Source organism: Littorina saxatilis, linkage group LG8 (assembly GCF_037325665.1).
Source record: "Littorina saxatilis isolate snail1 linkage group LG8, US_GU_Lsax_2.0, whole genome shotgun sequence".
Taxonomy (NCBI): Eukaryota; Metazoa; Mollusca; class Gastropoda; order Littorinimorpha; family Littorinidae; genus Littorina; species Littorina saxatilis.
In genome coordinates, this window is record NC_090252.1 from 50,101,032 (window position 1) to 50,125,400 (window position 24,369).

The window sequence follows — 24,369 nt, forward strand, 5'->3', positions numbered from 1 at the left end:
TTTACACAAGTATTAGTTCTTTATTACAGTGTTTCTTCCAGTCAAAGATACTGCGACCTTTAAGCGTTGCATCAACCAAAGCTTTTTGACAAAACATCTTTACAAAGTGATGGCGACATTCCATCACCAACACATCACGCTTCATCAACGTGGTTATAGATCAAAAAAAGACCCACGGTAAAATCCTTCTCTGTGTAATTCAGCCAAAGAATAGCAAAACTTGGGTCTGTTGTCGCTTATTCAGCAAGTCCGTTAATCCATGTCGTTTTGTCGTTTCCCCAAGGTTTTTTCCGAACAAATAGTTTCAGGTTTATACTGTAAAAGAAAACAATATCTAACAGTTATGACAACACGTAATTTCGGTACTATCAATACAAACCTGTCTACAGGTACATGATCGTACCGCCCTTCACTGACTTTATGGACGCCCGTTTTTACCGCTTGCTCCCCTTTATATAATCAACCGACCAAAGATCGTCATCGTCCCGAACAGTTTGGAAATCTGGATATGATAATCCTTTCATGCAATGACGTCAGCGCCTTTCGGCGATAGGTCAATGCATTTCGGAGCCAAACTACAACATAATGTCGGTCACACTTGACATTAATGCTACTTGAGTTTGATTTTCAAACAGATACGAAGTAAACGCGACTAAATGGTCAGTTATTAACTTAACTTACCTCGAACTGCGAGATCGACAGAAGGTACAGTGCACTTATACAAACGGAAAACTCGGAAACCGACGAGTCGACACATGATCGAGGACTTACGTGTGATATTTACAGCTCTAATTGTTATGTTCATCCAAAAAAACGTTGTGCCCGGTTGCCTCAATCAGTAGAGCGCTCGGCCACGAATTTGTTTTGGAGGTCACTGGTTCAAATCTCTTAACATTTTTTAGATGTGTTTTTATCCTGAACTCGTAATCCCTGTATGTTATTATTCTTCTTCTTCTTCGTTCATGGGCTTTGACTCCCACGTTCACTCATGGTTTTAGCAAGAGTGGATACGCATGCTGGGTATTTTCGTGTTTCTATAACCCACCGAACTCTAGATCTGACATGGATTACATGATCTTTTCCGTGCGCACTTTGTCTTGTGCTTGCGTGTACACACGAAGTCACTAGCAGATCTGCACATAAGTTGACCCGGGAGATCGGAACAATCTCCACTCTTATAACCCACCAGGCGGCAGCGACCGGGATTCGAACCCACGACCTCCCGATTAGGAGGCCAATGTCTTACCACCACGCAACTGCGCCCGTCAGTGTATGTTATTCGTTTCAATACATTCCAAATGTTTGATTGATCAATTTAAAATCACTATCATTAAATGGTTTCATAATTATCACGTACTTCTAGTGAACAATTTTCCAGAAGTACCCATTCTATTTTGAGTAACATCGGCTTCTGGGAAAAGCCCACTGGCTGATTGTGTCACCGCGCGTCGACTGCATCTAATGGTGGTTAGCTACTTCTAAATAGTGCACTTCTGACCCGTGCTATTTGAAAGAAAGTATGACCTATATCAGGACACAATCACACACACACGCACACACACACACACACACACACACACATGCACACCCCCCACCCACCACCCCCACACACACACACTAAAAGCAAGACATACTGCAAACAGACAGGCCATCAGACCGAACGCCAGAAACCAGAGAGGCAGACACAATTGTGCTATTGAAAGAAAGTTTCACCTATTGCAGGTTACACACACCCACACATCCCCCCCCACACACACACACACGCATACACACACATACACACACACACACAGCCCCCCTCCCCAACACAAATTCAAGCGATACCTCAAAAATACAGACTCAGACAAAGAGACCCACACATGTATACAAAAACTCCCATAAATACCGCAGTTCTGTTCATCACTGCCATCCCCGCAGTCAGTGTTGCCATCACATCGTTGGGATGACGTAAAGCACTCTATGTCGTTGCTGCACTTCCAGGCTCTGTAGGCGCAGCTCACTGCAAGGCATTATACGTGTGCAGATTATAGGAACCTGTGCGTTTGAAGAAAGAACACCCACGGTAACAATATATTGCCTACACGATTATGGGTAGATGCATTCTCAGAATCATTGGTTGAGATGAGAAAATATCTATAATGACAGAAAGTATATATGTGTTGTTATCTTTCAATTAAAACAAAAGTGTGACCTTTTGACCTCCAATGTATTCACTCTCTTTCAAGTCTTGTGCTGTATTTCCGCTTTCTCTCTCTTTCTCTCTCCCCCTCCCCCCCCCCCCTGTATATGATTTGTTGTAGGTCTGTGATTCTATCAATCTGTCTGCCTGTCTGACCCTCTTTCTGTCTCTGTCTCTTCTCCCGCCCTGCAGACTCCCCCCCCCCTCTCTCTCTCTCTCTATAACCTTTGTATTGACAAAAGCTATTTTCCTAAACAATTCAAACAGGCTAAAGTGATTCCTCTCTTTAAATCAGGAGATACTACAAATCCTTCAAATTATAGACCAATATCAATTCTATCAATCCTTTCAAAGCCTCTTGAAAAACATATCAATAAACACATCCTTTCTCACTTTGAGAACAATAAATTGATCCATGATAATCAATCAGGTTTTAGGCAAAAACACTCATGTCAAACAGCGCTTATTAGTTTAGTAGACCAATGGCTGACAAACATTAATAATAATCAGTTCTGTGCTGCTCTATTTGTTGACTTTGCTAAAGCTTTTGACCTAATTGACCATAAACTCCTTATCAAAAAGCTTGAGATTTATGGAATTGCAACAGATTCCATAAACATTTTAACATCTTTCCTGTCAGACAGACAGCAAAGTACTTATCTGAAACAATCATACTCTTGTAAGCAAACAGTAAGATTTGGAGTACCACAAGGTTCTATTCTTGGTCCATTACTATTTTCTATATATATAAACGACCTACCTCTATTTGTAAAATGCATGTGTGAACTATTTGCAGATGATACTACAATTCATTCTAGTCACCAAGATCTTAATAAACTAGCAAATATCCTCCAAGAAAACATTGAACGATTACTTGAATGGTCAGAACTAAACCATATGTCACTGAATCCAAATAAAACTAAATGCATGCTACTTACCACGAGGCAAAAAAGACAAAATCTAACATCTAAATTTCCGACATTGCTAATACGAAATCAAGATGTTACCGAAGTTGATAGCCATAAAGTCTTGGGAATAACTATTGACAATAACCTGTCTTGGTCAAAACATGTAGATACACTTTGTAAAAACACATCCAAAAAAATACTTCAGTTATCAGTTATCCTTCGCACAAGAAAACTGTTTTTTCAGGCACATATTCAGTCAGCTATTGACTATGCGTCCACAGTGTGGGACTCTGCAAGTGCAAATACTTTGAAACACTTGGGCAGTTTACATAGAAGAGCTGTTAAATTAATTATTTAAAAAAATACATCTCTTTCCATGACTGATTATAAACGATTGCAAATTCTTCCTATCAAAGATAGATTTGCATATAACAAAGGTGTGATGATGCATAGAATTATGTCAGGGAATGCCCCTACACTCATTGCCTCAAATTTCAAAATAAATCATTATAGAAAATGTAACAAATTAATTACACCAACTCCAAGAATTGACCTGTACAAGTCGAGTCTATCATATTCTGGAGCAATTATGTGGAACGCCATTCCAAATATAATTAAATTACGAATTCATGAAACATCATTCAAGGAATATTACATGCTGTTTCTTTTACAAAACTTATAAAAACTATTATCAAGCAGCTGGCAAAATATAACTGTACTCTCTGATTATATTGAAAAACATTATTATATATAATTCATGAAGGATTTTGTTTATACAAACACATATTTCCCTGTTATATATAATTTTCAAGCATTGCTAAAGAATCCTATTGCATCTTAAAATGTCGTATTGGTTGCTTGACATGTTAATTATGGTAAATATGTCATTTGTACTATTGTTAAACTTATGTTTTATTTCTTCTTGTTTGTTACCCCTCAATGGGCGAGGGCCGGATGAAAAGAAGCATGTAAACATTGCTTATTCTGTCACCCTCGTAAAATAAATTTCAATTCAATTCAATTCTCTCTCTCTCTCTCTCTCTCTCTCTCTCTCTCTCTCTCTCTCTCTCTCTCTCTCTCTCTCTCTCTCTCTCTCTCCCTCTCAAATGTTTATGGCAACTGGGTGACAGATCTCCAGCTATTTATTTCAAGCTTTTCGACGCACAGATTCAACCGATGCTGTCATATGGTGCCGAAGTTTGGAGGGTTGAAGCAGACCATACACCTATAGAGATAGTTCATTTATTCGCACTTAAACGTTTTTTGAATACGAGTATGAGAACACCAAATGCAATGGTCTATGGAGAAACGGGAAGGTACCCCTTGTTTATAAACAGCTTTGTTAAATGCATTCGTTTTTGGCTACGTATATTGAGGATGCCACATCATCGCCTTCCGAGCAAGGCGTATAAAATGCTGAAATATCTCCATGAACAAAATAAGAAAACATGGGCCTCCTCGATCTGTTACACTCTGTACATGTACGGTTTTGATGAAGTATGGGAAAACCAAGGTGTTGGCGATGAGAGGGCGTTCCTAACAGCATTTAAAGAAAGACTATTTCATCCTACAAGCAAACCTGGCTTGAAAATATACAAGGAAGTGAACGTGTCTCTCTGTACAGAACCTTCAAATCAACCCTAAGATTATCCAACTATTTAAGTGATTTGAAACATATTAAAGCTAGAAATCTTCTGATTAGACTTAGATTGGGAGTATCTCCTCTGAAAGTGCATCGATTTCGCTTTAATTTAAATGCAACCTCCGCTGATTTATCTTGTCCATTTTGTTGTAGCAGTGTTGAAGATGAAGTCCACTTTGTTTTAGTATGCCCTAAATATGCTGAGTTAAGAGAATATTATATTCCACGAAAATACACTAGAATCCCATCATTGTTTAAATTAACCCTGCTGTTTTCAAACACTAGTAAGCAGCTATTGCTACGTTTTTCTACATTTGTCATGAAGGCGCTTTCCATTCGTAATCCATAATCCGTAAACGAAACAGGGCGATACAAGTAGGATGTTCTTGTTTTTGTTCAATATGTGCATTTGTATGCTGGTGCTTGAGATGTGCTCATCTCCATGAAAAGGGCCCAAGGCCTACTCATTAAAATATTCAGACTTCAGACTTCTCTCTCTCTCTCTCTCTCTCTTTCTTAGTCTCTCTCTCTCTCTTTCTTTCTCTCTCTCTAGATCTCTCTCTCTTTCTCTCTTTCTCTCTCTCTCTATCTTTCTCTCTCTCTTTCTCTCTCTCTGTCTCTCTCTCTATCTGTCTCTCTCTCTCTCTCTCTCTCTCTCTCTCTCCCCCCCTCTCTCTCTCTCTCTCTCTCTCTCTCTCTCTCTCTCTCTCTCTCTCTCTCTCTCTCTCAACACTGCGTTTCGACTGCTGGCATCGAGTGATTTAAGAGTGATGAGCTCACTTGCATGTTTTATTGCCAAAACTTAACGGCACAGTAAGCCTCCCGTAAACCATCACATATACTGTCAGGGTTTTACACACAGTACAAACACCATTCCATTTGAATGCTCACCAAACGGGAATATCCTAGATGCCCTACGTAAAGAGCGAGCAATTATTAAAGAATTAATTTTGCGGCTTGTCTCAGTAGACAATCGGACCGTGGTGCGTTTTGGCACTAGACCTAACTTTTAAAATCTAAATAGTAAATTGACAGCTTGTTACACGAACATTCTTAAATCACAAAAGAATTCTTTTTTCATCAAGACAAGATCAGTACAATTCGAAATTTTGAAAGTTTGAAAAAAGAAAATCCCGGAAGCAGGGTGACGCAAGGTCGTGGTTCTCGTAGCAGACGACGGTTTATGCCCATCATCGGCCAGTTCCTCTGAACAGTCAAAAGCTATCGCTAGAGTTCTTGTGAACCACAGTTGTTTGTTTTGTGCATAGTCTGAGGTACATAATAACGTGCTATTGCAGATAAGCTCACATCGAGTCGCATTCAAATTACTAACTGACGACTAGATCTACATTGTGAAAAAGGAAAACTGGATCACACGGGTTCACGATGGCTCAGGGGTAAGATAAACCACGCAAAAATAAATTCTTTGAACATTGCTCGCTCTTTACGGAGGGCATCTAGGATGTTCTCAAGCGGTGAGTGTTTAAATGAAAGGGTGTTTGTACTGTGTGTAAAAGCCTGACAGAATCTGTGGTGGTTTACGGGAGGCTTACTGTGTGGCCGACATTATTGGTACGAAATGCATTGCTCATTCGCCGAAAAGCACTGACGTCTTTGCATGAAAAATACCCACAATCCTCTATTTTTGATGACATACTAAAGAGTTAGTTCGGGAGAACGACCATCTATGGACGGTTTATTATATAAAGGGAAGCAAGCGGTTAAAACCGGGCGTCGATAGAGCCACTGTACAAGGATGGGAACCTGTGGTATTCTATTCACTTGTGCCAGCGTGTAAGTCAGTCTGCCTGCTGTACCTGTTTGGGTACCATCGTTGGATGTAAAGTACAGAGACTCGATTAGAACCTTGGACCGAGGACCTTGGTGAGCAAACTCTTTTGATATTGAATGTATGGGTCATTCTTTAGCGCATACCATCGTTAATATGCCGCTTTACATGTTGTAACTGTTTTTTATTGTTCGGTACCTAGAAGATTGTCTAGGTTTTGTTCATGTCATACCTGTGTCACCGGCAGTGTATTTTCGTATACATGTCTATGTAAGACTGGAAATAGCTTATCGATTGAGTTATCTATATTATATTTGTGGGAGCATAACCATTTTAGTCTCCTAGTTTGTTTTAGTGCCTGGAGGTGATGACGCAGGCAGCCGGAGGGTTGTGTCGTCACTACGAGGGAGACTGGTGCTAGCATATGGCCAGACCGCCCTGTAGTGTTCGTGCATTGTCAAGTCTGGATGTCATCTATATTCTACATAGTTTTCTTCGGACGTGTAGCCGTTGGTAATAAGCTGCGTGAGGCATATTTGTGACCAGACTTCGTCTTCATTATTAGTGTGTATTTGTCGTCGACAAGTGAACAGAGGATTCGTTGAAGTTCAGCGAACATCTGGACATCGTCGTCGGACTGCCTTGTGTGAGTGTTATGTGTGCGTCTTTGTGTAGTTATCGGTCAACGTGGATTGTTCTATTCGTGATTATTTACTATGTAAACATTGTGTTTAAAAGTGTGAATATGCCCGTGATTTATATGTTCACTGTGGATTGATATATACCGAGAGGCATAAATTCCGCAAACTGAACTTTAAAACATCACAAAAAATCAACTCAGTGGTGAATGTTTTCAATGTTTGAATATTTTATTTATTGGCCATGTTAGTGTTTATAAACCTTCGCTTTATTGATTTTGAATAGAACATCATGAAAAGACAATTTTTCAAAAAAAGTGACTGAGTTCAAGCGCAATGATTTTGGAAAACGTTTAGTGTTCATCACGTTCAATGCTTTGGCCAGCTCTAAGCATCCCAATCGCTTGCTGTCTCTCTCCTTCATCAAGTCGTGGCATGCTTGCGATATCTGATACAGCCAAACAGCCAGTTGCATTTTATAGGGCCATACACTATCTTTTTTACGTTATTGTCTCAGCCCATTCTCTTTATTAGCACAGTGAGCTGTGGCTGGATTAGCAATATTGCAAAGCGCACGCTGACAGCGTGAAACATTTGCTCCGACACTCAAGATGTCAACTACAAATTACAGGTTCAATTTGATTTTCGTTTGAGAGCAAAATCGTTCAATGCACTATTTGCAGAATTTATGCCTTTCAGTATACTTAGTTTTATTTATTTCTATGTTTGGATTACCATTTATGTATGAAAGGGAACGAACATGCGTGAGACAGGTCGGAGTCAGATGCGTGTGCGTGTGTGTGTGTGTGTGTGTGTGTGTGTGTGTGTGTGTATGTGTGTGTGTGTGTGTGTGTGTGTGTACCCATGTTTCCACAGGTTTGGTTGCCTAAATCACCATAAGGCAATCATCCACACGTGGATGGCAACCTAAACTCTGGATGGCAACCTAATTGTGTGGATGCTCGCTTCATTTAACACCGTTAAATTGACTTTTTTGACGGAAAGAATGTCATAACAATGTTCAAAATGACATTCTTTCCGTCCTCTATAGGCGACGAAATAGGTCAAATTTTGTGCATTTTTTAGTGCAAAATTCTTCGATGCCGGAGCGAGTACTGCACCCAGTGCTGTTGTAGTGCAAGTGCACTAGAAAGGCACTACACCCAGTGCCGCCTCTTAGGTAACCATCCACACTTTAGGTATGTGTGTGTGTGTGTGTGTATGTGTGGGTGTGAGTGTGTGTGTGTGGGTGTGATACATCGTTTCCCTGCAGATCTTGAATCCATTACAGTGTAAAAGATGGACAGACAAACATGAACTACAGACAGACAAGCATGTATGCAGAGAGATATACATGAAATACAGACATACAGCAAGACTGACAGTTAAATACCGCAATTATCCTCATCACTGCCATCAGCACAGTCGTCGGTTCCATCACACCGACGATATCTCTTTATGCAGAGATCTTTGTCCCTGCATTTCCACATGCCAGATGGGGGACACGTCCATTGTTCTGAAAAAAACCACACAACAACAACAACAACACCAACAACAACAACAACAACAAAAAAACATAAGACAGACAAGACTGTGTTTGTTCCGATACGCAATTATGGATGACAGGAGTCTTTATGAAGACTCAACATATAATTGCATGTATGGTACTTATTTCTGTTTAGGATAGTGCATGATGACGCAGCTTAAAGATTATTCTCCCCCCTGCTTTTTTACCTCTGTAAACTTGTAGGGCTAGTTATGTAGAGGTTACATGACGAGTCTCAGTGATTATTAAAAATAATAGTCGAAGTTAGGGGATCATGAAAAATGCGAGCTTCAGCGAGCTTTTTCATGACCGCGAACTGAGACCATTAATTTTAATCATCACTGAGACGAGGTGTGTAACCTCTTTATTCCTCTTTTCTTCAGTTATCCAAATAAAACAGGAGTTTGTGTGCGAAAGTTTGATCGAATCCTAATCACACAACCAGTCAACCTGCGCAGGCGATCGATTAATGCGCGGTTGTATAGTTCCGTAAAAATCATTCCATTCTGTTAACACTTCTTGTCAGTTTCCCTGTTTTGGACTAAAATCAAGTACACAGATATGTTGTTATTCTGCTGTGGCGGTAAAGGCAGATATTGTGTGTTCTGTTCATGTTTTGGTATCGCTCAGGATAATGTTCTTTCGTCAAATGGGACTAGCAGACGAACTTTTGCTCCCGTGTTCCAACGTTAAAATCTGTATGAAGTTCAGTTTTCTGGGGAAAATAGAGTATGAAACCCCTTTATGTTCTTGAAATTGATGAGATGTGTGCATTTGGTTGCGTGTGATCTGTTTATAAAATGAAATATAGTTGAAAACTGACCGTCGGATGGCAGTCTGTTGTCGAAGAAACTGAGTGAAAAGAAATTCGAAAGGGGAACTACTCTTGTCGCTGGACAAAGTATGAGAGTTACTTGCCTTGGGAATTTGCTTGTGTTGAACGTTTGTGCACGGAAGATCTAGATTCAGAAAACAACCGAACTCATGGATTGTATATGGAGATTCATGTGTTCAAGCCTGTAGTTGTTAATTTAAATGCGGTATGTTTGTATTGTTTGCTTGAGAGATGTATACTTCGTACATTAGAGCGTTCGGAACTTTTCAGTCGCAAAAGTAGTACCGACACAGAACAGCTTCTCAACCCATTGCGCTATCGAGGATTCAGGCTGTTGCTGGCTCGTTATTTGTTTGGTTGCTGGGTGTTTATCGAAAAATAACTAGCCCTTCAAGTTTACAGCTAGAGGTAAAGAAGCAGAGGGGGGGATAATTGTCGATAAACACCCAGCAACGAAACAAATAACTAGCCAGCAACGGCACGAATATCGATAACTCACGGGGTGAGGAGCTACACTTTGCCGGGCACTACTTTTGCGACTGAAAAATTCTGAACGCTCTTATGTACGAAATATGCATCTCTGGAGCAAACTATAAAAACATACCGCATTTAAACTACCAAGTACAGGCTTGCACACATCATCTCCATGTACAATGCATGAGTTCAGTTGTTTTCTGAATCCAGATCTGCCGTGCACAAACGTTCAGCGTCAGCAAATTCCCAAGGCAAGTAACTCTTATACTTTGTCTTGCGACAAAAGTAGTTCCCCTTTCAAATTTCTTTTGTCTCAGTTTCTTCGACAAAAGACTGCAATCCGACGGTCAGCTTTGTACAATATGTCATTTTATAAACAGATCACAGGCAATCAAATGCACACAGCCTATCAATTTAAAGAACATACAGCGGTTTCATACACTGTTTTGCCCCAGAAATACAATATTTGACGTTGAAAAACGTGTGCAAAAGTTCGTCTGCTGGAGTCCATTCGACGAAAGAAAATTTCCTTAGCGATATCAAAACATGAACAGAACACAAAATATCTGCCTCTGCCGCCACAGCAGAATAACAACATAACTGTGTACTTGATTTTTAGTCCAAAACATGGAAACTGACATGCAGTGTTAACAGAATTGAATGATTTTCACGGAACTATATACAACCGCGCATTAATCAATCGCCTGCGCAAGTAGACTGGGTGAGTGAATAGGATTCGATCAAACTTTAGTACACAAACTTCTCTTTTCTTTGAATAACTGGAGAAAGGAAGAATAAAGCTCGCATTGTTCATGATCCGCTAACTTCGACCATTATTTTTAATATTCACTGAGACTCGGTATGTAACCTCTACATACAACCCCTTGTTAAAATTCTTTTCGTTGGATCCGTACCAGATAGTGCAAAAGAAAGATCGTTCATTGCAGCCGAACCTTGAATCTTTTTCACGAGGCGTTTTGTTTTACCTCCTCGTGAAAGCAGTTCGCTCCCTGTCTCCGATCTAGTCAGGCTTGTATATCCACGGGATAACACCATTCCGCCATTTGGTCATTTACCAAAAATGACTAGGGCTCCCTGCGCATAGTGGCATATTTGTTTTCAAATAATTGATGTTGTGAAAGGCACTGGCACCTTTTCTAAAAATGAATTCATAATGAAAAGTCCAACTTGAAACAGCGAGCAGTCAGGGTGTTGACTGTTGGTATGTGACCAAGGGAAGGCTTATCCCACGTGACGCCCTGACCAGATCTGAGACCGTGGGGCGATCTGTTTTTAGTTGGAGTGGGCCTTTAAGCCTGTCTTACACTGTGCCCAATATCCTTACGAATATGACAATGTTGTATTCGGCCAAAAAAGAGACGAATGGACAGGAAAAAACAGAGAAAAATCGAAGGCTTACGAATCCTTGCGAATGTCATACGAATGGTTGCGACTGCTTGCGAATGTCTACCGATCATTGCGATTGTATACGAATCCATATACGGATCTATTACGAACGTTGCGAGTGGCCTTGTGAGTGTTGCGAGTGCTTGCAAACATTTTACGAATAAAACGAGTATGCAATTCGCATTGTTCGTAATGTTGCTCTTACACTCTGTCGAATTGCCCTTGCGAATAGAATTCGCCAATAACTCGTAATGATCGGGACATGGTCGCAAGACATTCGTAAATGTTCTTAACCATTCGCCACCATTCTTCTCTTATTGCGAACATTAGCAACATGCTCCTAATATTCCCAAGGAAGTCATATTCTGAATGTTTCGCAACGTACTCGTAAGTATTCGCAAACCGTTCGTAATCATCGTAAAGGTATGCGTAGCGCTCGCAAGCATTCGTAAGAATTTTATTCGTGAACATTTTGCCAACATCTTGCGAATGATTGCGAATTCATTACGAATTTATCAGGCATGTTTTGACCATTTCTTCCCAATTCATAAGAATGTTGCGAAAGCCTTAAAAATGCTTGCGAGTGACTGCAATTGCTTGCGAATATTTCAAAAACAGTAAGAATATCTTGCAAACGTCTTGCAACTAAACGGCGATTTTGATGCGTATGTATTCTCAATGATCGGTACACATTTGCAAGCACTCGCAACCATTCGTAAGACATTCGCAAGGATTGGTAAGGCTTCCAATTTTCTATATTATTCATGTCCATGTGTCTATTTTTTTGCCGAATACAACATGTTCATATTCGCAAGGATATTCGGCACAATGTAAAGACAGGCATAACGAATGGTTGCGAATGGCTTGCTAGCGCCACGAATACATTGCGATGATTACAAATGACTATAACGAGTACGTTGCGAAAACAAATACCAATTGATATGACTTCCCTGCGAATATTAGGAGCAAGTTGCTATGTTCAAAACAAGAGACGAATTGTAAGGAATAGTTAAGAACATTTACGAAAGTCTTGCGACCATGTCCCGATCATTGTGAATTATTGGAAAATGCTATTCGCAAGGGCAATTCGGCACAGGGTAAGAATAGCTTTACGTTCTCGTATCGTTACATACCACAGTTTTGTTCGTCACTGCCATCATCACAGTCGCTGTCTCCATCACAGACCTCTTCTTGCCAGATACACTGCAGGTGATCCCCGCACTTCCACCACGTCGGGGAACACGTCCAATTCGCTAGTAAGTATAGAGACTGTCAACACGTCCAATTCGCTAGCACATTGGGGTGTGCACGTTAAAGATCCCACGATTGACAAAAGGGTCTTTCCTGGCAAAATTGTATAGGCATAGATAAAAATGTCCATCAAATACCCGTGGGACTTGGAATAAAGTAAAAAAAATCCATCTCACACGGCATTAAGTCTCAGGAAACATGAATACACGCATGCAGGAAAAAAAAAATATGGGTAGCGCCGTATGTATGGCAGCTCGCTTTCCCCGGGGAGAAAGCAGCCCGAATTTCCATGAGGGTAACCTCACTGGACTGTAAATCTTATCCAATTCAATCCAATCCAAATATAGAGACTGCCAAAACGTCCAATTCGCAAGCAAATATAGAGACTGTCAAAACGTCTTCTTCTTCTTCTTCTTCTTCTTCTTCTTCGTACGACGGTTCATTTGTCGAGGGTAGCGTAGGCACCCGGTCTGCTCCCCGCCTAAAAAAGGCCAGTGCTGTTCCGTCTTCGAGGGACTGCGTGGGTTTCATTTCGGAGTTTTCCTTCTCCTAGACGAGTTTCCTTCCATGGATGATGAGCCTCCTCTACCCTCGTTTTGAATTCAGAGTGGTCTTCTCTTAGGATAGCTGCCTGCCAGGGTTGACGAGCCTATCCTGCCCGGCTATTTGACCCATAGCTGGAGGTTGGTTCGTGGGCACCTGGGCGTTTCCACACACCGGTGGGCCCGCATGCCGCACGTCTAGGGGCCAACCTCCTCCGAGTCCTTGTAGTCTAGCCTGGGGCCTTGCGGTACCCAGTTTACGCCTGTCGCCGCGATGGAGGCACTACATAGGGCTTGTTGTGGAGAGGTTATTGTACTGGCAGGAGAGACTGACGCATTCTGCTCTCTTTTCGCATTGTCCTAAAAAGGACAGACGGTGCTAGCCAGCGGTGAGGGCTGAAAGCGAGAAGTGACAAGCACAAGACACTTCGCAAACACACTAGACACGTCACACAACCGTTTGGCAGGCTGTCAACACGTCCAATTCGCTAGCAGGTATAGAGACTGTCAACACGTCCAATTCGCTAGCAGGTATAGAGACTGTCAACACGTCCAATTCGCTAGCAAATATAGAGACTGTCAACACGTCCAATTCGCTAGTAAGTATAGAGACTGTCAACACGTCCAATTCGCTAGCAAATATAGAGACTGTCAACACGTCCAATTCGCTAGTAAGTATAGAGACTGTCAACACTTCCAATTCGTAGCAAATACTTATAGAGAGACTGCCAAAACGTCCAATTCGCTAGCAAGTATAGAGACTGTCAACACGTCCACTTCGCTAGCAAATATAGAGACTGCCAACACTTCCAAATCGCTAGCAAGTATAGAGACGCTCAACACGTCCAATTCGCTAGCAAATACAGAGACTGTCAACACGTTTTCATGGGAAAAATCAGCAATGAGTCAAACAAATATCGGTGGCGGGAAACAAATGTGATAATGTGTGACATACAAGGTGACCCCAAACAAATGTCACCCACAACAATGCTAATACCTTCTCCCTCTGTTAATCGAATAACTGCATAATTAGTGTATACTGACTTCAGCTTACGTATGACCATTGCACTAAAAGTCAATTGTGTAAATGAAATGGTATGACATTTCTAAAAAAAAAGTGACTCAACAGTACGAGGTTTGAAATTGAGCGGTAACCAAACTGACCCGATTAAAGCCCGCCAGATTGTTACCTCTGGGATTATTCGAATGATCTAATTCCATAACCAAGTGAAGACGGTCAATGACTTGAATACAGCAATTACATACATGATTAGGGCATATTTCATGGGGATATGCGTTCATGCCATTGATGAATGTAGCACTTCATTGTGCAAGTGTAACTTTACAACAAGTGGTTATTTGTTCAGTCATTTGAGTTCAGCGAATACCTCAATAATTAGTGTACATGAATTTCGGCTTGTTTACGAACATTCTACAAAGCGTCTAGTCTGTAGGTTAAATGTTCCGACTGTTACCTTCTTTAAAAACGAGTTCCAAATTGTTCACCTACGAAAATGTTATTGACACCAACGCTTTCATGCCCTGGACCTAGCTGTAACTGCATGTTTTCTTCAGGTCACCGATTATCTTGGGGGTGAAGGGGGCGTTGTTGTATACTGCAGGCATTCAAATAATCAACAAGGTAAAACAAAAAATGCAATGTCAAACCTCCTTCTATTCAGCCGACTCCCAAATTTGGAAACCTGTTTTGAAATCACACACACAAGTCAGACCATTTAATCCATTTAATCTACAAAGTTTCCACTGTCCATGCATAGGCTGCGAAGCAATTTGGTCAAGCTATGTGAACGTTAATAGCATTGCTGCATTGTTGTGGGTGGCATTTTGTTTTGGTCACCCTGTACTTTACAGGAGATTAGGTCAGTGTGTTTTTATGTCATATTTTTGACAAAATAATTGTGAACTGATATGAGATTTTATGAGCTTACTTCACTTTACCGTGAAAGACTTGGATGCACATGTTTTCTAACACGGAGACCATCATATAAACTAAGAACACAACATTGAATAGGCAAATCGGTTAAAGAGGGGTGAAAAACTAAGCCCCAACCAACTAACATATGCATACACACACACACACACACACACACACACACACACACACACACACACACACACACACACACACACACACACACACATAAGCATCTGAGTTTTTATACGGACTGAAAACCCCTTTATAGAGTGGTCAGTATACTTTTGGATGAATTCTACAGACATGTAGCAAAACTTTGAAGTAGTCCACACAAATGTGAACTTCAAATTCTACACAAATGTGAATTGTTGTTGTCGTTTACATGAAGACAATCCCATGTGTGTTTTGGGTCTGTGTAATCGCGGGTTTATTCTCAACCTGCAATTCTGTGGGCTGTTTATGTGTGGTTATAGAGGGAAGCTGAAACAGATGTTATACCACAGTTTTTTTCGTCACTGCCATCAGCACAGTGAATTCTTCCATCACAGCGATCAATGCCCCAGATACACTTGTTGTTGTCGCACTTCCACGAGGTCGGTAAACACGTCCAATCCCCTAGAACATATACAGACTGTCAACAGGTTTTCAGGGGAAAACTTCAGCAATGAGTCAAACAATTCTCCGTACGTCTGTAAACCGAATAACGTCATACTTAATGTAAAGTAACTGCAGCTTGTGTATGACCATTGCACACAATGTCAATTGTGTAGATTCAATGGTTTGACATGTTTGCCATTTAAAAAAAAAAAAGGTTTTAAATTTCGGGGATCTGTCCAAGGGAGCAAAATGGTGCTTTCATAATCTGGTGCCATCTGAGCTTATCAATTCCTGCGGAATCACATTTCCTATCTCTAACTTTTTTACATTTAGTCAAGTTTTGACTAAATGTTTTAACGTAGAGGGGGGAATCGAGACGAGGGTCGTGGTGTATGTGCGTGTGTGTGTTTGTGTGTGTGTGTAGAGCTAGAGCGATTCAGACTAAACTATTGGACCGATCTTTATGATCCTGGGTATATCCCTGGACTTTTTTTTTCTTTTTTTTGATAAATGTCTTTGGTGACGTCATATCCGGCTTTTCGTGAAAGTTGAGGCGGCACTGTCACGCTCTCATTTTTCAACTAAATGGGTTGAAATTTTGGTCAACTAATCTTCGACGAAGCCCGGACTTCGGTATTGCATTTTAGCTTGGTGGCTTAAAAATTAATTAATAACTTTGGTCATTAAAAATCTGAAAATTGTAAAAAAAAATGTTTTTTTATAAAACGATCCAAATTTACGTTCATCTTATTTTCCATCATTTTCTGATTCCAAAAACATATAAATATGTTATATCTGGATTAAAAACAAGCTCTGAAAATTAAAAATATAAAAATTATTATCAACATTAAATTGTCGAAATCAATTTAAAAACACTTTCATCTTATTCCTTGTCGGTTTCTGATTCCAAAAACATATAGATATGATATGTTTGGATTAAAAACAAGCTCAGAAAGTTAAAACGAAGAGAGGTACAGAAAAGCGTGCTATCCTTCTCAGCGCAACTACTACCCCGCTCTTCTTGTCAATTTCACTGCCTTTGCCATGAGCGGTGGACTGACGATGCTACGAGTATACGGTCTTGCTGAAAAGTTGCATTGCGTTCAGTTTCTTTCTGTGAGTTCGACAGCTACTTGACTAAATGTTGTATTTTCGCCTTACGCGACTTGTTGTTTTTTGGGGGTAGAGGGGGCACGTTCACCCAGTGCCCCCCCCCCCCTCGTTCACCCCTGAGTATACAAACAACAGTTTTGCTCACCACTGCCATCACAATGCTTACCCCCCCCCCTCTCTCGTCCACCCCTGAGTATACACACCACAGTTTTGCTCATCACTAACATCCCAGTGTAACCACCACCCCACAACCCCCCCCCCCTCTCGTCCACCCCTGAGTATACACACCACAGTTTTGCTCATCACTAACATCCCAGTGTAACCACCACCCCACAACCCCCCCCCCCTCTCGTCCACCCCTGAGTATACACACCACAGTTTAGCTCATCACTGCCATCACAGTGCACCTGCCCATCACAGCGAAAGCCTTTCCAGATACACTGGTCGTTGCTACACCTCCACCTAGTCGGCGTACACGTCCAATTCCCTAGAACATATAGACACTGTTGAATGTCTTTTGGGGAAAACAGCAGCAATGAGTCAAACAATAATCGATGGCAGGAAAAACGGTGAACATGTGTGTTATAGTTTACATGAGATTAGGTTTATTTTGTTTTTAAACAGATTTGAAGAAATAAGTGTGAAATGATATGAGATTCCGTTTCACTTTGCTGTGATAGATCTGAATGTTTATAATTTCTAACACGGAGACCACCACATAAACTAAGTAAACTAAGAACATTGAATCGGTCCGTATATTAGCCAAATCTGTTGAAGGGGTATGAACAATCAAGTATCAGAAGCGGAGCAGTTAGTTTGGAGGAGGCTGGGGGGGGGTGGGGGGGTGGGTGCACTCAGAATGTTAAAGTGTACCTCTAGGACTGCTAGGGGGGGGGGGGGGGTCCGGGGGCATGTCTCCCCCGCCCCACCCCCCACCCCCACCCGCTCACAACGCTGGTTGTGTCCGAAGAAGCAAAGGGGTGCTTTTATAATCTGGTGCAATCTGAGCTTTGTCATTGGCGCGGTGTCCGATTATATTTTATATCGCGCTTTATTTTCTTAATTTGAGGGGGTGCGGTATACACACCACAGTTTTGCTCATCACTGCCATCCTCACAGTGAACCCTCCCATCGCAGCGCCAGTCTTTCAAGACACACTGGTTGTTGTTGCTGCATCGCCACTTGTTAGGTGGGCACACTAGGAAACAGACAGGTTGCTCAAGGGTAAAAATGCCATGATAAAATACAAACTGTCACCAAAACAAGCTTTAAAAAGCGGCTCATTTTTAAACAAGATTCGACACTAGCCCCCCCCAAAAAAAAGTTTTGGTTTGATCGTAATTCAGTACAGAAAGACATACATATTTGGCGAGGAAACCAAGCAGTAACTGAGTAAGAGGAGACAAAAAGAATGCAAACAAATGTACCAACACAGTGTTAAAGGAAATTATATCCAGGTGAAGTTGTTTTCGTCAAAAATACAAATAACATGTATGTATCGATCGCTTCTGGTTAGAATTCCTTTTAGTTTGTATTACTGAAAGCACACAAACATGCACTATTTGCTAGTCTCGGCTAGCCGCATAAATATCACATTATTTTTGTTGGCCTCTGACGTCACATGGCTCAACGAAGAGAAATCCAGTGTTCAATCGACACATTGTGTGTTAATTACAGGAGATTAGGTTGGGATGGGGTGGGTGGTGGGGGGTGGGGTGCACTCAGAATTTAAAATGGTCAATAAAGGACTGGTAGGAGGCCCGGGGGTATATGCCCCCCCCCCCCCCACGAAAACTTGGTCAGACCACCATGAAATACACACACACAGACAGATATAGACACGAATAAGAGACAGACAGAAACTGAGAGAGACAGAAATGTCATTACCGCAATACCGCACATTTCTTGTTGATACGGTACTTACCACCCTGAGCCAAGGGCATGGTGCATAATGCAAGTAGTGCCAGGATGCAAGGTCGGTACAACACAGCGAACCGCATCGTCCTTCAAAAATGAATACACATCAAGATAAATGAGAAATCATTGTTGCTACGACAAAGGCGGAGATGATCAGTGGTGCATGTTCACTTTTGTCCTGAATCGCATGCATGTGTGTGTGTGTGTGTGTGTGTATGTGTGTGTGTGTGTGTGTGTGTGTGTATGTGTGTGTGTGTGTGTGTGTGTGTGTGTGTGTGTATGTGTGTGTGTATGTGTGTGTGTGTGTGTGTGTGTGTGTGTGTGTGTGTGTGTGTGTGTTTGAGTGTGTATTGCTGTTTTTTTCAGATTGTTTATTTGGTTGATGGGTTAGTTGAGATATATTTATTCAGTTTTGTTTGTCTTCCTTTCGTTCTGACTTTCGTTCTGTCTGTCTGTCTGTCTTTTGTTTCTTTTTATATTTAGTCAAGTTTTGACTAAATATTTTAACGTAGAGGGGGGAATCGAGACGAGGGTCGTGGTGTATGTGTGTGTGTGTGTCTGTCTGTCTGTCTGTCTGTCTGTCTGTCTGTGTGTGTGTGTGTAGAGCGATTCAGACTAAACTACTGGACCGATCTTTATGAAATTTGACATGAGAGTTCCTGGGAGTTGAGGCGGCACTGTCACGCCCTCATTGTTCAACCAAATTGGTTGAAATTTTGGTCAAGTAATCTTCGACAAAGCCCGGACTTCGGTATTGCATTTCAGCTTGGTAGCTTAAAAATTAATTTATGACTTTGGTCATTAAAAATCGGAAAATTGTAAAAAAAAATAAAAATGTATAAAACGATCGAAATTTACGTTCATCTTAATTTCCATCATTTTTTGATTCCAAAAACATATAAATATGTTATATTTGGATTAAAAACAAGCTCTGAAAATTAAATATATAAAAATTATTATCAAAATTAAATTGTCGAAATCAATTTAAAAACACTTTCATCTTATTCCTTGTCGGTTCCTGATTCCAAAAACATATAGATATGATATGTTTGGATTAAAAACACGCTCAGAAAGTTAAAACAAAGAGAGGTACAGAAAAGCGTGCTATCTTTCTTAGCGCAACTACCACCCCGCTCTTCTTGTCAATTTCACTGCCTTTGCCATGAGCGGTCGACTGACGATGCTACGAGTATACGGTCTTGCTGAAAAATGGCATTGCGTTCAGTTTCATTCTGTGAGTTCGACAGCTACTTGGCTAAATATTGTATTTTCGCCTTACGCGACTTGTTTACATTTAGTCAAGTTTTGACTAAAAGTTTTAACATAGATGGGGAATCGAAACGAGGGTCGTGGTGTATGTGTGTGTGTGTGCGTGCGTGTGTGCGTGCGTGTGTGCGTGCGTGTAGGGCGATTCAGACCAAACTACTGGACCGATCTTTTTGAAATTTTACATAAGAGTTCCTGGGATTGATATCCCCGAACGTTTTTTTCTTTTTACATTTAGTCAAGTTTTGACTAAATGTTTTAACGTAGAGGGGGGAATCGAGACGAGGGTCGCGGTGTATGTGTGTGTGTGTATGTGTCTGTCTGTCTGTCTGTCTGTGTGTGTGTGTGTGTAGAGCGATTCAGACTAAACTACTGGACCGATCTTTATGAAATTTGACATGAGAGTTCCTGGGTATGATATCCCCGAATCTTTTTTTCTTTTTTTGGATAAATGTCTTTGATGACGTCATATCCGGCTTTTCGTGAAAGTTGAGGCGGCACTGTCACGCTCTCATTTTTCAACCAAATTGCTTGCAATTTTGGTCAAATAATCTTCGACAAAGCCCGGACTTCGGTATTGCATTTCAGTTTGGCGGCTTAAAAAATAATTTATGACTTTGGTCATTAAATATCTGAAAATTGTAAAAAAACACCATTTTTTATAAAAAAAGATCCAAATTTACGTTCATCTTATTTTCCATCATTTTCTGATTCCAAAAACATATACATATGTTATATTTGGATTAAAAACAAGCTCTGAAAATTAAAAATATAACAATTATTATCAAAATTAAATTTTCGAAATCAATTTAAAAACACTTTTATCTTATTCCTTGTCGTTTCGTGATTCCAAAAACATATAGATATGATATGTTTGGATTAAAAGCACGCTCAGAAAGTTAAAACGAAGAGAGGTACAGAAAAGCGTGCTATCCTTCTCAGCGCAACTACTACCCCGCTCTTCTTGTCAATTTCACTGCCTTTGCCATGAGCGGTGGACTGACGATGCTATGAGTATACGGTCTTGCTGAAAAGTTGCATTGCGTTCAGTTTCATTCTGTGAGTTCGACAGCTACTTGACTAAATGTTGTATTTTCGCCTTACGCGACTTGTTTTCTTTCTTTTTTCCCGTTAGTTTTTACATTTAGTCAAGTTTTGACTAAATGTTTTAACGTAGAGGGGGGAATCGAGACGAGGGTGTACGTTGTGTGTGTGTGTGTGTGTGTGTGTGTGTGTGTGTGTGTGTGTGTGTGTGTGTGTGTGTGTGTGTGTGTGTGTGTGTGTGTGTGTGTGTGTGTGTGTGTGTGTGTGTGTGTGTGTGTGATGATGATGATGATTAGTTTTAACGTCCTCTTAGAACCTTTTTGGCCTATCTTGGGACAGGTAGAGTTAATATGCTTTATGTGGGGACAAGACACTATGCAAACAGAGAACACATATGATATGATCGTGTTATATATCTGGAGGTCTGTTGTTGCGATATTTCTAAATGGGGATGGAAGTAATGATTGTGTACGCGGAATGTGGTTGGACTGGAGCGGTTTTGTAGGCTTTTTTGCTTTTTATGTATGTAGGATATGTTTATATGTGTGGCTGAATAAGTAATAAAAATTTGGAAAAAAAAAAAAATCTCAATTAATTTTTAGCCAAAGGAAAAAATTGAAGCAACTTGCTAAAAAATATATCAGAATGGGGAACTTAAGTTCAGGTAGGAGGGCAGTATGTGCTTAAGCCTTGTTTGATCAATTGAGTATAGCTATGCTTTGTGTTTTAGACGCTTTAGTTGTTGGGCGTGGGAGGGGAGGGGGGGGGTAAGGTATCGGTGGGAGAGAGTATTGAGGGGTGGGAAGGAGGAAAGGGTGTGTGTGTGTGTGTGTGTGTGTGTGTGCGCGCGCGCGTGTGTGTGTGTGTGTGTGTGTGTGTGTGTGTGTGTGTGCAGAGCGATTCACAGAAAACTACTAGACCGATCTTCATGACATTTTACATAGGAGTTCCTGGGTATGATATCCCCAGACTTTTTTCACTTTTTTGATAAATGTCTTTGATGACGTCATATCCGGCTTTTCGTGAAAGTTGAGGCGGCACTGTCACGCTCTCGTTTTTAAACCAAATTGGTTGAAATTTTGGTCAAGTAATTTTCGACGACGCCCTGACTTTGGTATTGCATTTCAGCTTGGAGGCTTACAAATTAGTTAATGAGTTTGCTCATTAAAGTTGTCATTAAAATCGATTTTTCGCAAACAGATTTAAAATTGATTGCATCGTATTCTTCATGACATTCTGAATCTAAAAATATATACATATGTCATGTTTACTCTTAAAATGTGATCACAATTAACGAAAACAGATTAATTAGTCTTACGATTAAAATTTAAGAAATCGATCCAAAAATTATTTCATCTTCTTCTTTATCGTTTTCTGATTCCAAAAACATACAGATACGATATGTTGTATTCACAACAAGCTCAGAAAGTTAACACGAATACAGAAAAGCGCGCTTTTCTGCTTAGCACAATACGCTACCGCGCTAATCTGGCGTGTGCATATATCACTGCGTTTTGCACTTGGGAGGTGAGCGTTTTCCTTCTCGCGGGTATTGACGAAGCTGTACTGTCTTGGTGAAAAAAATACAGTGCGTTCAGTTTCATTCCGTGAGCTCGACAGCTTGACTAAATGTAGTAATTTCGCCTTACGCGACTTGTTCTGTCTTAAGGTTTCCTCTTGTAGGTCCTTTCTGATGTGTCACCCGTCTGTCTATAGCCGTATTTGTTTACCTTTCTGATGACTTTCTTATTGTTCTGACATCCCTTCTTTCTGTCTCTATGTCGCTTTGTCTGTCTTTCTGATTGTCTTTCTTTCTTTCATTATTACTTAATTCATTTGTTACTCTCTTTTTTACTCTCTTTATTATTCTCTTATTTACTCTCTTTCTTTTTTTCCTTCTTTCTTTTTATATTTAGTCAAGTTTTGACTAAATATTTTAACATCGAGGGGGAATCGAAACGAGGGTCGTGGTGTATGTGCGTGTGTGCGTGTGTGTGTGTGTCTGTGTGTGTGTGTGTGTAGAGCGATTCAGACTAAACTACTGGACCGATCTTTATGAAATTTGACATGAGAGTTCCTGGGTATGAAATCCCCGAACTTTTTTTTCATTTTTTTGATAAATGTCTTTGATGACGTCATATCCGGCTTTTCGTGAAAGTTGAGGCGGCACTGTCACGCCCTCATTTTTCAACCAAATTGGTTGAAATTTTGGTCAAGTAATCTTCGACGAAGCCCGGGGTTCGGTATTGCATTTCAGCTTGGTGGCTTAAAAATTAATTAATGACTTTGGTCATTAAAAATCTGAAAATTGTAAAAAAAAATAAAAATTTATAAAACGATCCAAATTTACGTTTATCTTATTCTCCATCATTTGCTGATTCCAAAAACATATAAATATGTTATATTCGGATTAAAAACAAGCTCTGAAAATTAAATATATAAAAATTATTATCAAAATTAAATTGTCGAAATCAATTTAAAAACACTTTCATCTTATTCCTTGTCGGTTCCTGATTCCAAAAACATATAAATATGATATGTTTGGATTAAAAACACGCTCAGAAAGTTAAAACAAAGAGAGGTACAGAAAAGCGTGCTATCCTTTTTAGCGCAACTACTACCCCGCTCTTCTTGTCAATTTCACTGCCTTTGCCATGAGCGGTGGACTGACGATGCTACGAGTATACGGTCTTGCTGAAAAATGGCATTGCGTTCAGTTTTATTCTGTGAGTTCGACAGCTACTTGACTAAATATTGTATTTTCGCCTTACGCGACTTGTTAATCTATTTCTTTCGTTCTTTCTTTCTGTCTTTCTTTTCTTTTCTTTCTTTTTTACTCTCTTTTTTACTCTCTTTCTTTCATTCTTTCTTTCTTTTTTTATTTCTTTTTTTCCTTCTTTCTTTTTTATTTCTTTCTTTTCTCGCTTTTTTCTTCCATTACACAAAATAACAGAAACAACAGAACTTACCTGAAAAATGTTCCGTTTAGTCTTGCTGAGTCTTCTTTACGCAAAAGAGAATATCCTACATGCACCCCAACTACACTAAGTAAACGGAAATCTGCAGGTTATATGTAGTGCATATAGCAACATGTCACTGGCACGTAGGGTGTGTGGTGGGGAGGGGGGGGTGGCTAGATTGCCGAGCTGCTGGAGAACGCTTGGTTTGCAGATGACGCGGTTCGGGCACACACTTTTACATCCATTTTTACATCCAACCAACAATTTGAAGAAATATAACCTCTACTTATAGCCTAACAATACCTTAAACTTCACGTTAACTACG

At 40.4% G+C, this 24,369-nt stretch overlaps 1 protein-coding gene across 1 annotated transcript; it reads right to left on the minus strand.

Annotated features, from left to right (window-relative positions):
- On the minus strand, positions 1–24,152 carry LOC138972354 (very low-density lipoprotein receptor-like). Its single transcript, XM_070345027.1, has 9 exons — positions 24,054–24,152; positions 18,782–18,861; positions 17,945–18,055; positions 17,231–17,344; positions 15,646–15,762; positions 12,552–12,671; positions 8,550–8,672; positions 1,886–1,999; positions 1–315 (listed from the first exon to the last, which is right to left on the minus strand). The coding sequence occupies exons 2-9, from the start codon at positions 18,855–18,857 to the stop codon at positions 311–313; spliced, it is 780 nt and encodes a 259-aa protein (XP_070201128.1). The 5' UTR covers positions 18,858–18,861; positions 24,054–24,152; the 3' UTR covers positions 1–310.
- Positions 24,153–24,369: the final 217 nt, after the last annotated feature.

Excerpts from the sequence above, each read along its gene's own strand:
- LOC138972354 (XM_070345027.1), bottom strand. The coding sequence starts at position 18,857 with ATGCGGTTCGCTGTGTTGTACCGACCTTGCATCCTGGCACTACTTGCA. Across the intron at positions 17,345-17,944 it reads CAGTGATGAGCAAAACTGTG|GGAATTGGACGTGTACGCCG; the intron begins GTGTGTATACCG and ends TATATGTTCTAG. Across the intron at positions 2,000-8,549 it reads CAGTGATGAGGATAATTGCG|TGAGCTGCGCCTACAGAGCC; the intron begins GTATTTAACTGT and ends AATGCCTTGCAG.